The sequence below is a fragment of the Mytilus californianus genome, unplaced genomic scaffold (assembly GCF_021869535.1).
Source record: "Mytilus californianus isolate M0D057914Y unplaced genomic scaffold, xbMytCali1.0.p SCAF_2, whole genome shotgun sequence".
Classification (NCBI taxonomy): Eukaryota; Metazoa; Mollusca; class Bivalvia; order Mytilida; family Mytilidae; genus Mytilus; species Mytilus californianus.
This window is the reverse complement of record NW_026262668.1, coordinates 43708620-43723709: the sequence shown is the minus strand read 5'-3', so window position 1 is coordinate 43723709 and position 15090 is coordinate 43708620. Positions and strand designations below refer to the sequence as shown.

At 32.2% G+C, this 15090-nt stretch overlaps 1 protein-coding gene across 1 annotated transcript in view; it reads left to right on the top strand.

Annotated features, from left to right (window-relative positions):
• The window catches only part of LOC127727985 (WD repeat-containing protein 37-like), a 36697-nt gene that overhangs the window by 17393 nt on the left and 4214 nt on the right, over positions 1 to 15090 (top strand). Inside the window, exons 3-10 of the mRNA XM_052235133.1 lie at positions 3516 to 3586; positions 4684 to 4782; positions 6958 to 7140; positions 8446 to 8627; positions 10250 to 10310; positions 11880 to 12065; positions 12632 to 12770; positions 13482 to 13616. Of these exons, the coding sequence (XP_052091093.1) occupies positions 3516 to 3586; positions 4684 to 4782; positions 6958 to 7140; positions 8446 to 8627; positions 10250 to 10310; positions 11880 to 12065; positions 12632 to 12770; positions 13482 to 13616 (1056 nt within the window). The remainder of the gene's footprint in view (positions 1 to 3515; positions 3587 to 4683; positions 4783 to 6957; positions 7141 to 8445; positions 8628 to 10249; positions 10311 to 11879; positions 12066 to 12631; positions 12771 to 13481; positions 13617 to 15090) is intronic.

Genomic DNA, 15090 nt, shown 5'->3' with positions numbered 1-15090 from the left:
GCATTATGTTTTACCCTTGTCCGTCTGTACGTCCATCCATACGTCCCGAAATTATTTTCCGTTCTCTAACTTAACTTTGCCTCAACCAAGTGCTATGAATCTTATACACAATGCTTATTACCACAGAACACAGATCAGGTTTGAATTTTGGTGGTGTCACTTTTACAGTTCTAGAGTTATGCCCCTTCAAAATGGAAAAACTGCTGAATTTTTCGTTTCCATTCTCTAACTTAAAAGAGGGATGAAAGATACCAGAGGGACAGTCAAACTCATAGATCGAAAACAAACTGACAACGTCATGGCCAAAAATAAAAAGACAATCAGACAAATAATAGTACAGATGACACAACATAGAAAACTAAAGACTAAGCAACACGAACCCCACCAAAAACTGGGGATGATCTCAGGTGCTCCGTAAGGGTAAGCAGATCCGGCTCCACATGTGGCACCCGTCGAGTTGCTTATGTTATTACAAATCCGGTAAATAGTCTAATTCTGTAAGTCACATTCATGAAAAGGGAAGGGTATTGTAGTTACGACATAAGGAACATATCCGATATCATCTGTGAAACGGTTATTCCATAACGGTCAACCAACTCGTGATGGCGTCCGTAAAATTTACGAAGGGATGACTTCAACTTCACCATTTGGAACTCTTGGTTTAATAGCTTCCTTGTGAGCAGCAATCCTCTATCAAGGAAATCATGATAGGAAACACAAGCCCGGGAATATCGTATCAATTGGGAGATATATACTCTGTATGCAGGCGCTGCTGGAATGTTGCTACATAGAAATGGAAAGTTCACAATTGGGAAGCTGAAATCATCTCTTTTGTCGTAAAGTTTTGTTTTCAACCGACCCTCATTGTCAATTTCTAGATGTAAGTCAAGATTTGAGGCAGACTTAACTGTATCTGTAGTATCCTTTATCTCTAGTTCGATGGGATAGATTCGTTCAACATAGTCACCAAATTTTGTATTATTTAGTGAGAGAACATCATCTATATAGCGGAACGTAGAGTTAAAGGATATTGCTAACTTCTTATCTTTCTTCCTAAGAAGCTCCTGTATGAAGCCAGCCTCATAATAATAAAGAAACAAGTCGGCAAGAAGAGGGGCACAATTGGTTCCCATTGGAATTCAGACAGTCTGTTGAAAAACACGTCCTCCAAATGTAACAAATATGTTGTCAATCAAGAAATCAAGCATCTTGATAATGTCAGTTTCAGAGAATTTTTTGTTTGAATCAGAGTGATTCTTTACAAAGTAGGATTTATCCCTCCCCAAGACAAGATACTTGTATCTACGTTCGCCATTCTTTTTAATGAAACAAAGTAATACCAACTCTTTCAATTTGTCTTTTAGTTTGGAATGGGGAATACTTGTGTAAAGTGTAGAAAAGTCAAATGTTTTAATACTATTGCAAGATGAGAGAGTCTTAGATTGTATGTACTCTAAAAGATCTTTGGAATTTTTTAGTATCCACATCTGATTCACGCCACCTCTAGAATAGGCAGTTTCACAATAACTTTGGAGCCCGGCTTTGATTGCTGATAAAATAGATGTTAATAATTTAGAAAGAGGTTTCGTGGAGCACTTGGAAGACCCAGCAATATACCGTTGTTTGTAAGGACACTTATGTAGTTTAGGTATCCAATTCAGTGATGGAAGATCCAGTTCTTCGTCTTTGGTTGAAATTCCAAAGGAACATAGAACAGACCTATGATTATCTAGGATTTCCTCTTTGGTAAGTGTCGTGAGGGTATATGTTGAGTTTCCAAGTGAATTGTCAATACCTAATTCATTTATCAAGCAATTTATGTAATGATATTTACACACAAAAACGATGTTGTTTGGGGCTTTATCTGCGGGGACAACAACATATTTGTCATGGAGGTAGGACAAGTGTTTTGCAACATTTGGGTCTTTAAAAATTGATGTAGCGTGGGTATTGATATGCCCATTTAGTTTCTTAATTCGGATTTGTATCAACGACCTCACAGCCTTAATCCATTCGGAAAGAGTATCTATGTCTTCTTTCTCGCGTTTAGCCCATTGCCTGGCATAATCCTCGACTGAATCCATCAGTATTTTGAAGTTGTATTTCCAATTGATGGATTTAGGCTCACGATATTTCGATCTTGAAATTTAAGTTTGCCTCAACCAAATGTTATGAAAATTATACACAATGCTTATTACCACAAAACTGAAATCAAGTACGACTTTGGGTAGCGTCACTCATACCGTTCTTGAGTTGTGTCCCTTTATAACGTTATATGCAAGCAGGGGCATCATCTGTGTCCCATGGGCACATTCCCCATTTATTTTGAAAAGATTTTGTGAATAACTTTTATCCTGGTTTTTATGTAAATTTATAATGTGATCCAGGCTTAAGGTAGATGGGGTGTCTAAATTATAATCCATAGAATTTTTTGATAATTTGCCAAAACCTAGTTTATATCATGCTTTTTAAAAAAAAATAATAAAAAGAATAGGTCACTGGGCTTATTTTCACGCTACAGGTTGTGCAAAAGTGACAGATTTTGTATAGATTATGCATGGAAAATCCAATTTTCTGCCATAAAACGAAAACTACACCATAGAATTTTGAGATAAAATATGAGAAGATAGCTCTAATATTATGCTTTCAGATAAGAAAAAGAAAAAAATGGGTCACGGACCCGTTTTCTTGCTACATAAAAGAATAGGTAAATTCCTAACACAATCTATTGTAAAAGTAACTTTATCTGAATTATCTGCCCTTACATTTGAGTTGCCTCCCCTTATGTGGCAAAGGTGGAAAAAATGAATCAAACAAAAGTATTCTATTTTTTGTAAAATACAACCATAAATATGATAAAACATGTCATTTTCTATCTTGAAATGAAAATTCTTACACATGAATTACCTACTACTCTCAAAATTTGCAAATTTTATTAAAGATCTAGACCGATTGTTTTCTGATATTTCAAAATCCAAGATGGAGGAAGACACCCTATCTACCTTAAGTGGCTTTGAAGAAAAAATTTCATAAATTTGTTAAGTATAAAAATAAGGTATGATTGCAGATTAGATAACTATCACCAGAGTTCAAATGATGTGGATATAAGCAATTATAGGTCACTGCACAGCTTCAGCAATTAGAAAAAAAAAACATACCATATAGTCAGTTATAAAAGTTCCCAACTTATTACTTAGGTGTCAATTTGACAAACATGTAAATCTCAGCATTGGTAACCAGTTTTACAGCAGTACAATCATCCTAACCCACTTACTGTTATAATTATATATAAGTTACTGGTGTCTCATGGTCAATGAAAGACAACCCTAATTTAACAAAAATAATGAAATTCTTCAATTAATGTCCATATTAATACTAAAGAAAGTTAATTGTACCAGGCCATAAGTGCATACTTTACTGACATGCCCTTTAGTGTAAAGAAAAAGGTTTATTATACTAAGATGCCAGTTTGCTTCAGATAAACAAAGGAATGCATTTTAAAGTTTTTTTTTCAGAGAAAAACTTCACAATTTGTTTGGTCAGATTGAAAAAGAATTTGAAAGTTTGTATGCAGAAAACCAGGCATGTAAGTTTATTCTAGTGTTACATTTTATTGTGTTTTGTGAAAGTAGTTTAGTTTACCGGTATATATTTTATGATGGTATGATACTAAACCCCTAACAGGAGGGATAATGTACTTGATTTTCATATGATGAAGACATAATCTTTCAATCAGTTTAATTGAGGTCTGGAGCTGGCATGTCAGTAACTGCTAGTAGTCCTTTGTTCATTTATGTATCATTGTCATTTTGCTTAGTTTCTTTTGTTACCTATTCTGACATCGGACTCAGACTTCTTTTAAACTGAGTTTTTCTGTGTATTGCTATGTGTTTCTTTATTCTACATTGGCTAGAGGTATAGGGGGAGGGTTGAGATCTCACAAAACATGTTTAACCCCGCTGCATTTTTGTGCCTGTCCCAAGTCAGGAGCCTCTGGACTTCGTTTAAGTCTTGTATGTTTTTTAATTTTAGTTCATTTATATGTTTTGGAGTTTATGGTTACATCCATTTTCACTGAACTAGTATACAATTTTATTTAGGGGCCAGCTGAGGACCACCTCCGGGTGCTGGATTTTCTCGCTGCATTGAAGACCCATTGGTGGCCTTCGGCTGTTGTGTGCTCTTTGGTCGGGTTGTTGTCTCTTTGACATATTCCCCATTTCCATTCTCAATTTTAGTTAACGTCAGAAAAAAATTCAGGCATATAACAAATAGATATGTGGTAAGATTGCCAATGAGAAAACTATGAGAAACGATATGTGGTATGATTGCCAATGAGAAAACTATGAGAAACGATATGTGGTATGATTGCCAATGAGAAAACTATGAGAAACGATATGTGGTATGATTGCCAATGAGAAAACTATGAGAAATGACCAAATGATGAGAATGTAAACAACCAATTTTCTTGTAGTTTAAAATTAGGAATTACATACAAAATAAAATTATCAAGGAGGAACTCAAGTAAATCTTAAAGTAAAGTCACATTAAACAAGCTGCTTTACCAGAAAAGTATTGACTTCTGACAATTGCCATTTGTTTAAACAGCTCTTGTTTGTGTTAGAACATGAATGGTTTTATTTGTAAATATTCTTTAAACACAGTTGATCCATTATTTTATAGTGAGTGAAAGAATAGAAGTTCTAGAAAGACTTGAAAGTGAAAAGACATTAACTGATAGTCTAGATGCACCAGATCTTGGTGCCAGCAAACCTAAAAGAGGTATTGTAGTCTATTGTAGATGCTTCTGTTATTTTCTTCAAAAAGTTCACATTTTTTAATATTAAAAAAGTACATTTCTGTAGAATTTTATTCAAATGTGCACAAGCTGTTTTAACTTATAAGTATTGAATTATTGTGCTAAAGATAAAATTTAAATTGTTTGATGTTGCCTACCTACCCACCTAAAAAGCAGCAGCCTACCTGATAAAATTTATAACACAAATCTTTTCAAATTTTTTTTAAAGATTTTTTCCTGCTCTAAAGTGACGTTGTTTTCTTGTCTGAAACATGTAACTTATGTTGTTGGCCAAAACAAACAAAAATTACCTGCATACCCAACCCTACAAGGCATGGGTAGGCAACATCAAACAAAGAATTTCCTAAGGGTTGCCTTGGTACAAATCAGATGCATGAATTTTACTTATGAATTATGAAAATAGAAAAGATATGAGTTTTGTGTAGTATGTAACTGTAAAAGAAGATAATTTGACACTACTTGTTCTTTCTTGGTTGTAAAAACAAAACTTCATATCACTAAAGAAGTAAGGCCAGGACGGTCTTAATTTTGCCCATAAAATTGGACCATGTTACCATATCAAAAAACGAATATTTATGTTCTAAAATATACAAATTTAGATAAACTAGACATTTTTTCTGTTTATTATTTGTATAAGGCTATCTTGACAGTTTCTAAAATATAACATTTCTAAAGCTCTTTACCATATTTTCTGTTTGATTGCATTTTTAAGGTGTGTTTTTTCGACCAAAATATTATAAAAAGTTCCATATGAGAGAGATACACATCTGTGGAAAACATAATGGTGGTTCATGCATAAAGCAAAATGTTCTCTGACACAAAAACTTTCTAATTGTAGCCAGAAAATTATTTGAAATTATGATTTCAATATTAAGAGTGCACTGTAATTATGACATCATTTCTGTTGTAATTTATCAGAGCTTATTAGTCCCCTACCGACAAGGTCGAAGGAGCCTTTAGGTTTGCACTCTGTCCATCCGTCAATCCAGCAAATCAGTTCTCCACACTTTTTTTCTTCATGCTTGAAGAGATTGATTTGATATTTGGTGTATTGTTTTATCATGATAAGTTACAGATCATGTTCGAATTTTGTTCCGGTCTGACGATTTTGTGCAGAGTTATGATCTTTGAACTTTGAAATTTCACTCAAATAATCAGTTTTCCACTCTTTTTTTTGTCATGCTTGAAGATATTGATTTGATGATTGGTATATAGTTTTATCATGACAAGTTATAGATCAAGTTCGAATTTTGGTCTGGTCTGATGATTTTGTGCAGAGTTATGGTCCTTGGACTTAGAAAATTCACTCAAATAATCAATTTTCCACATTTGTTTTCGTCATGCTTGAAGATATTGACTTGATATTTGTTAAATAGTTTACATCATGACAAGTTATAGATCAAGTTAGCATTTTGTTCCAGTATAATGAATTTTTAACCAGTAGGGGACTATGTATTGCCAGGCAATACTGACAGAATGCTTGTTAATTTTGTATTCATCAGACATTTTACATATCTTTTCATTAAAGTTTACATTTTTTAATTAAAATTCATGGAATTTTAGGGCCAATATAAACCCTTTCTGAACCTACTCCTTTTGATATTGATCTTAGATAGCAGACATTGCTAAAACCAAAACTGTAATGGGTAATTTAAAATCAAAGAATGGGCCACCAACTTCTACATTTATTAAAAAATGTGATTCTATTGTTTGTTAGCATTGTACACTGTATATATATATATATATATTTGCACCTCATGTTTGTGGTATACCTGACCATCTTTTCCACAAGTTTATTGTTTTCTGTTTGGTATTAAATTAATATTAAGATCCATTTTGTACTGGTGGTCAATTTATTTGGCAATCGCCAATGGCAGTCAGCAGGGTTTAAGAACATCTGTTGTTTGACCTGTTAGTCAAATGCATTTTGTTAAAATATACTTTTTCACTATTTTGGTCTTTTGGAAAATGTTGTTTGTGCTGTATTTAGACCCCTCTACCAAGAAATTTGTTTTACATGCACACGTATAAAAATTGCGGTTTTTATCCAACGCAATCATAGGTTTGAACGTTGTTTTCAATTTAGACTTGTAATTAAAGAGAATATTCATTTGGATTGTCTTGTGTTCTAATTTCAGCTACACAAATATCACAGAAGATAAAGACAACCTACAAAGCTTCTACCAGCAAAATTGTCTCCAGTTTTAGAAATCCTTCACCTAATTATTCTGTTGTAAGAAGTTACAGAGGTCACAGAGATGGTGTATGGGAGGTCAGTGTGTCAAGGTCAAGTCAACCAGTCCTTGGAACAGCTTCAGCAGGTTTTTTCTGCACTTACACAATATTAAATGTTGACATTGGTATCTCTGAAATAATGCTTTTGTTATTGTTAATTTGGTTACAAGCTACTGAGCATGATTCAAAAAGGATTTATATAATCATTTCTATATAAATGTCACTGAGATTGATTATTTTGAAGAAAAAAAATTACATGGAAATAAAAGAAAATGTTTTACATAATAGGATAAAATAATAACTGCCTTTTGGTACCCAATGCATTAACTGGTTTGATTAAAACAGTTTTTCAAATTATTTGTGCTGTCTTTAATTTGCTTCTGTAAACTTCTGTAAACTTTTTCCCCATATAATTTGTTTTTAATTTATTTTAGAATAAAAAAAAAATATTTCATGTACTTTAAAGTGAATTTAATCTTTACAAAACTCTTTAAAATACTAATGTCTTGAGTTCTGTCCACTATTGTGTTAAAATGATACCACTGTATATATTTGGAAGAGTTTTCCCCTTATGATATATAAGTTGTCAAAGAAATCCATTTTGATTAGGAATTAAATTTTAACCTCAATGAACAACTATTAGAAATATGGTAAATTGGACTTCTTCTATCACGGAAGTAAAGCCCATGATAAAGATATTTTAACCTCAATGAACAACTATTAGAAATATGGTAAATTGGACTTCTTCTATCACGGAAGTAAAGCCCATGATAAAGATGGTTGCTGTTTTACTTTGGGGCATGTATAAATACACCGCCACATACCATTGAACCTCTATATAACAAATCACAGCTGTCTATGAAGGACAACATTAAAAAAATCCATTTAAGGATGTTCGCTACTCTGTTTCAAAATAACAAGCTTTTTAAAAGACTGTTATAAATTGATAGTATATAAATAATGGAACTAAAAAAGCAGAAAAAAATGAAAGGTTCGTGTGCTTCCTTTTTCGAAATATAAGCCAATGAAAATTTGGCGGGAAATGATTTTCTCTAGAATTTTCATACATTTAACATTGACACTCATTTTCTTTCAAAAACAATTAAAAAATAACAAGGATTTTATGAGATTTTCAAATACGGCTTTTTAAACTAGATGTAATAAAATTATGAAAAGAATAGTAGGGGTAAGTGGGCAAAATTTATAATGGCACTACATCGATAAAACCAGATGATTCCGAGTATCTGGCAAAAATTCAAAAACAATAGGAGCAAACATCCTTAACAATGCTTATAAATGAACTTTTGTATAAAAGGTACATATATACAGGTTTGACTTAGAGTTTATAGAAAACACTATATCATAGATATACCTCTACATCTATATTTTAGATAACACTGCAAGAATATGGTGCATTGGTACCAATCAATGTTTACTGCAGTACATTGGTCACCAGGGATCAGTCAACTCAATCCGATTCCATCCAAACCAGGAACTGGCTTTAACTGGTTCAGGAGATCAGACAGCACATATATGGGGAGCACATGTCAGTCCATTGTCTCAGAATGTTGTTGTAAGGTTTATTATATGACTCAATTTAATCATTTAAGGAAACAGAAAAGATTATTTTTGGAAAATATGTACACATGATCACATATAATTAATAGAAGTAACCATTTAAAATTGGTTTATGAGTATATATTCAACTGTTTTCCATCCCTGAAGACACACCACAGTTTTGTGATTGCCTTGAGCATGAGAGGTTGTGGGTTTTATCCCCAGCCACATCAAACCAAAGACTTTAAATTATGGTAATTGCTGCATATCCATTTGAAACAAATTCCAGATAATAACTTTTTATTCCTTGTCAAAATGCAGTTTAGCATACATTCCAACTTTTGTTGACTGGTTTTATTATAGAAAGTTGTTATGCCTCCGCCGTAGCGGAGGGGGCATTAAGTTTTACCCTTGTCTGTCTGCATGTACGTACGTACGTACGTATGTATGTATGTACGTCCCAAAGTTGGTTTCCGTTCTCTAACTTTAGTTTGCTTCATCCAAATGTTATGAAACTTATATACAATGCTAATTACCACAAAACACAGATCAAGTTTGAATTTTGGTGGCGTCACTTTAACCGTTCTAGAGTTATGCTCCTTTACAAATGGAAAAATTGCTGAATTTTTCGTTTCCGTTCTTTAACTTTAGTTTGCCTCAACCAAATGTTATGAAACTTATACATAATGCTTATTACCACAAAATACAGATCAAGATTGAATTTTGGTGGTGTCACTTAAACCGTTCTAGAGTTATGCCCTTTACAAATGGAAAAATTGCTGAATTTTTTGTTTCCGTTCTCTAACTTAAGTTAGCCTTAACCAAATGTTAGGAAACTTATACACAATGCTTATTACCACAAAACACAGATCAAGTTTGAATTTTGGTGTCATCACTTTAACCGTTCTAGAGTTATTCCCCTTTACAAATGGAAAAATTGCTGAATTTTTCATTTCTGTTCTTTAACTTTAGTTTGCCTCAACCAAATGTTATGAAACTTATACACAATACTTATACCCACAAAATACAGATCAAGTATGAATTTTGGTGGTGTCCTTTTTACTGTTCTAGAGTTATGCCCCTTTACATTTTTCGTTTCCGTTCTCTAACTTAAGTTTGCCTCAACCAAATTTTATTAAACTTATACACAATACTTATTACCACAAAACTCAGATCAAGTACAAATTTGGGTAGCGTCACTCATATCGTTCTTCAGTTATGTCACTTTATAACTTTATATGATATGCAGGTGGGGGCATCATCTGTGTCCCATGGACACATTCCCCATTTATTTACTGAATGAGAGAAATCTGCAAAATTGATTATTCCAGGTGATAAATAACTTTTTTTTTTTAAAACATGAGGTATTAGGAAATAATCAGTAGCAAGTAAACATAGAAATGATAATTGCATCCTAGTTTCACCAATATAAAAAAAATATCCAGAACAAGATTTGACATTTATTACCAAGTGATATGTATTATGTAAGTTGCCAGCCAATTATATTGACTTACTCTTTTACAGAGTCAAATGAACTAATGATTAGATAAAATCCATCTGGAGAATAACACTAGCCAACATTATGTATACTAGACTTAGTGATGTAATCGTTTGAAAATTTGGTTTCCTTTTTTTCAGAGATCCCACTCTTCAGGAGAAGATGATATTGATGGATCAGAAAAAGAAGATGTTGTAGATGGTAATAGATTTTACTGTGAAACCTGTCTATAAGCTGGACCCTGAGAAAACTAAAGATAAGATTAGTGATTGGTTAATTGGGTTTACTGGAATGTTAGACACCTTTTAAATTAGCTCCATCTTATCAAACCTGTTTTTATGTAAACAAGTTGTGGATTTTTTCTTAAAGTTATCTTTCCATTTCCTTTCTTTTACTTAAGGAATGACTGTAATATTTTTTCTGTCTATGAAGAAATAACATCAAAATTTGTGCACACTGAATAACCCGCATTTAGGTTATTTCGAATACAGTTAAAATATTACAGTCATTCCTTATAATTTAATTCTAAATTCCATTTTTAAGGAGCAAATTTTAAAAAAAATGTTGAAGACGTCACGGTCACATGACAAAATTATGTCTATGAGCTGATAGACAAAACACTTTCAGCCAATCAGAAGACGTGTTACATCCAAAATTAAATTATTAAAATTTGAATACATAAAAAAAAAAAAAAATTACCCAACAACAACAAAAAATGTACCCAACAACACAAAAAAAATTCCCGACATTTAGAGGTCAATAGATGACCCTCTACAATTTTCTATACCATATTATGTCAAGCTGTAGATTTATCTATCATAAACACCAAAATTATTTTTTTAAACCTTTAAAAAACAAATAAAATTTTTATTTTTAAATTTGTTTTGAAAGAAAAAAAGTATTGTTTACAATGTAAAGTTTGGTTGATAGTCTTGCCAGCATTGGTCGCATACAGCTAATCTGGTGGTGGTTACAGCATACGTTTTGTGTTATAAGCTGTACATTTCAGACCTGGACACATGATATGTTGTATACAGGTGACTTGTGTTCTGAATTTTCTCTCTGGCATGTGCCTGTTGAGCTCATTTCATGGTTCAGTGATTGTCTAGCAGGGTTCATATGACATTGACCTCATCTTTATAAATCCTTGATTATGTAAAATTTATGTGATACCTGTAATAAAACCTTAATCTGAAGGACTTTCAACATAACATTCAATCATGAATAGTAAAACAGGCAAGACATTTCAATGTGTGCACTCCTGTAAGTGAATTTTGAAGGTAGAATTTGTTGTTTTTTTTGCACATTTTTATTAAATAATGTAACCTTTTTGCATACTGTTACAATAAAAAACATTAATTGGTAAATGAATTTGATGTCATTATCAAATTTTAAGCGGTAAAAAGTATACAGCAAGCAATTAATATTTGTGTCTCAAAATGTAAGACAAATAATTACAGGAAACAATTTAGGATGTTATCATTTTTGTTAATTTATGAACAATTCACATAAATCATTTGTAAGATTCTTGACCTTCCTTTTCATTTTTGAAAAAAAAAAAGAATTAAAGTGTAACCAATATATAATGTTTGATGCAAGAACTTACTCAAAATGAATAGTTCTCAAGAAAGCCTGTGACAATCAAAATTCAAATTTTTAATGGCTGAAAACTTGGTCTCAACATAAGGTTTTAGATATCTTGAAAGTACTTATAAAATATCTTTTGTTCATTTAAAGAAATACAGGTTAATTCAATATTTTTAATTACAGATGTGTGTGATCAGATTCAGGAGGCTAGCACATTAAGAACACCAACTATGGAATTGTCTGGTCACATTGGAGTCATAGTAGCTGCTGATTGGATGGCAGAAGGAAGTCAGGTGATAACTGCATCATGGGATAGATCAGCCATTCTGTTTGATGCAGAAACTGGGGAACAAATCATAACATTAACTGGTAAATTGTTTTCATGTAACTAACAGTAAGGTTAAAATTTTAAAAGGGTTTTGTGACAAAGGTGTAACATGGTAGCTATAGGCAAACTGTAACAGTTCTTAAATTACTTTTTTTTAGATGAAACCTTATATGAACATATATGGTCTCATCTAAACAATTCCTGCCAAGTTATCTAACATATATCTCGAAGTGCCCCATGGTTGTCTATTAAATGTTTGTATTGTTTTTGCAGTGTGGTTGTCGGGCTAAATTATGACATTAAATGTTTGATTTATTTTATTGATATTACTCCATGGTTTTGTTCACAGTTGTGAGGTGATTGTTGGTTTGCAGAGAATTCTGCTCAAAACAGTGATAGAGGCTGTTGTAAACTTGCTGTGAGTTGAGAGTTTTTGCTCTGTGTTAAAGGCCTCACTGTGACTTTGAGATGAAGAACAGCAATAAAAGCACTGTTCCTTTGCTTTTTGTTTTTTTTTTGCTGTGCACGTATTGATTTTGTATCATAGATGTTATTTTCATCATAAAGTTACAATATTATTGAACAATGGTTGATTGCTTTTTTTTAGGTCATGACCAAGAATTAACTGATGTAAGAGCTCATCCTACACAGAGATTGGCTGTGACATCATCAAAGGACACAACCTTCAGATTGTTTGATATGAGGGATCCAAATCTTCTTGTAAATGTCTTCCAGGGACACTCACAGTATGTTAGCCTCAGATTGTGTTTGCTGGAAATACAATAAACCCCAGAGTGGGGAAATATTTTTGAATTTGGGATCTGGGAGGAATTTTTTGCTGTAAGCCAAAATAACCAAAATGGTTAATTCTGAAAATAAAAAGGAATTTTGAAGCAACTTTAATTTAAATCTTTGACTTATAATCATATTTTCTGAAATAGTGTGGTTCAGACCTTGTTTCACTTTTCCAATTTTAGAGTGTTTGTGTTTTTGGGATTCCAACATTTTTTGGCCACTAATGCATTTCAGGTTTACTTGTTAAAGGAATGTTATTATATTTTGTTGCAATATTTTATGGATTAGTTCTGTGAACATATATATTTGTAAAAACCATTGCCAGGATACTGTCTAGTCCTTATTGTACAAATTTTAAAAGAAGCTAGTTTCCAGTAACCTAAAAAAGTGGTTTTCAATCCAGGCCTTCCAAAAAGTATTTGAGCCAGCTGGACATTATTTTCTTATCCTGACTTTAGACTTAGTAACAAAATCACATTGCAAAATGATGGAATCTGTATGAAATATCTATGCAATTCCTTATAGTAAGATAGTTAAAAGTCTTATGTGATGTGCGTGCGCAATTATAAGCAATAATTAAACAAATATGCATGTTTGACTTTAAACTTTGATATTTGTAGCTTGCAGGCAATAATCTGTACAGTTTTGATTATATATTTCAGACCTGTAACAAGTGCTGTTTTTGCTGGAAGTGAAAATGTTGTTTCTGGTAGTGATGATAGAACTGTTAAGGTGTGGGATCTGAAAAATATGAGATCACCCATAGCAACCATTAGAACTGACTCATCAGTGAATAGGTAATTTTTTTGGATAACCTTCATTTGGCATGTTCATGGGCAATGAAGTTCAGAAAACAAACGAAATATGAAAACATTTGTGCATCAAAGGTCACTTATATTATACAATTTTATTTAATTTAAGATGCTTCTTTGGGAAAGTACAACCACAGTACAGTTATTTGATTAAAGTATAATAATATATCGAAGGTAATATGTGTGTCTACTTACATCTTGGATTGGAAAATAGAAGAACACAATAGATCTATATTTTTAATCAAATTTTAATGCAGGAATGCAGTTTACTTATGAAAATTATTTAAACTCACAAATTTATGTGATCTTAAAAGTTACAATTACTCATATTTTTTACAAAAGTATCTATTTTTTCACGTTTTGTGTATTAAGGGAAGGTAACTCAGAAAATGTATAATTTATAAAGAAATCTTTTAGCCTTTACAGGTATCGCTTGGCCGCAAAAGGCAAATAATTATATTATAGAATCTTTTGTTAGATGTGGCCTACAAATTCCAGATTGTCATGCATTCTTAGCACTAGTTGGTTTATCTATGTCTTTGAGTATGGACATACAGTTGTGACAAGGACTAATGATAAAAAGGAAAAAGTAATCTTGAAAGTTAATGAAAATGTATAAATATATATCACCAAGTTAAGCTCTGCCTTTAAAATTCATCTTTCAAGTTGGCATGCATTTACCACAGACATTTTTTTTAACACACAGTATAAACTTGCCCAAACATATCTTAAGGGAAAATGTAGTTCAAACATGGAAATTTTTTTTGATGTTTTTCTTTTGTGCGTTCCTATGCTACAGTTTTATTCATTAAGACGGATGTTTTTCCTATGACTTTAATGAGATGGGTAACAAAGAGTTATGGATTTGACTATTTTTGGATTTATAAATAATTTTGAGTATTTCAGTAGTCTCTCAATAAGAACAGTTTGTTTGGTGGTCAAATTTTGTGTAGCCATATTTTCATCAGATAATAGTAAAAGAACAGAAAATCAAATATTCTGAAAGCAATTTTTAAGAGCTACCTTCCAATATTTTATTTCAAAATTCTATCATTTAGTTTACCTTCTATTCACATTATTATGTTTTTTCTCTGTATAAACCATACAAAATGTGTAATTTTTCACAACCCGTAGCTTGATAACAAGTTCGGTGATCTATTATTTTATTATAATTTTGAACATATCACAATGTATACTTTATTTTGGCATAGAATGAAAAAAGTCTATCATTTTTTGTTTGTACTCCCATACCACTTTAAAGCCCCATATACACAGCATAGTTTAGAGAAAATATATACCAATGATCAGAATGGGAACAATAAGCTGTTGACTGTCGTAGCCATTGGTGCAAATCAATTTGAAGGAAAGTGGTTGTTTGAACCCCGGTTTGCCAGCAAACTAAACCATTCAAATGAATCTTGGAGTCAATTAAATGTGGCTTGGTTTTGCTCTGTTTCTA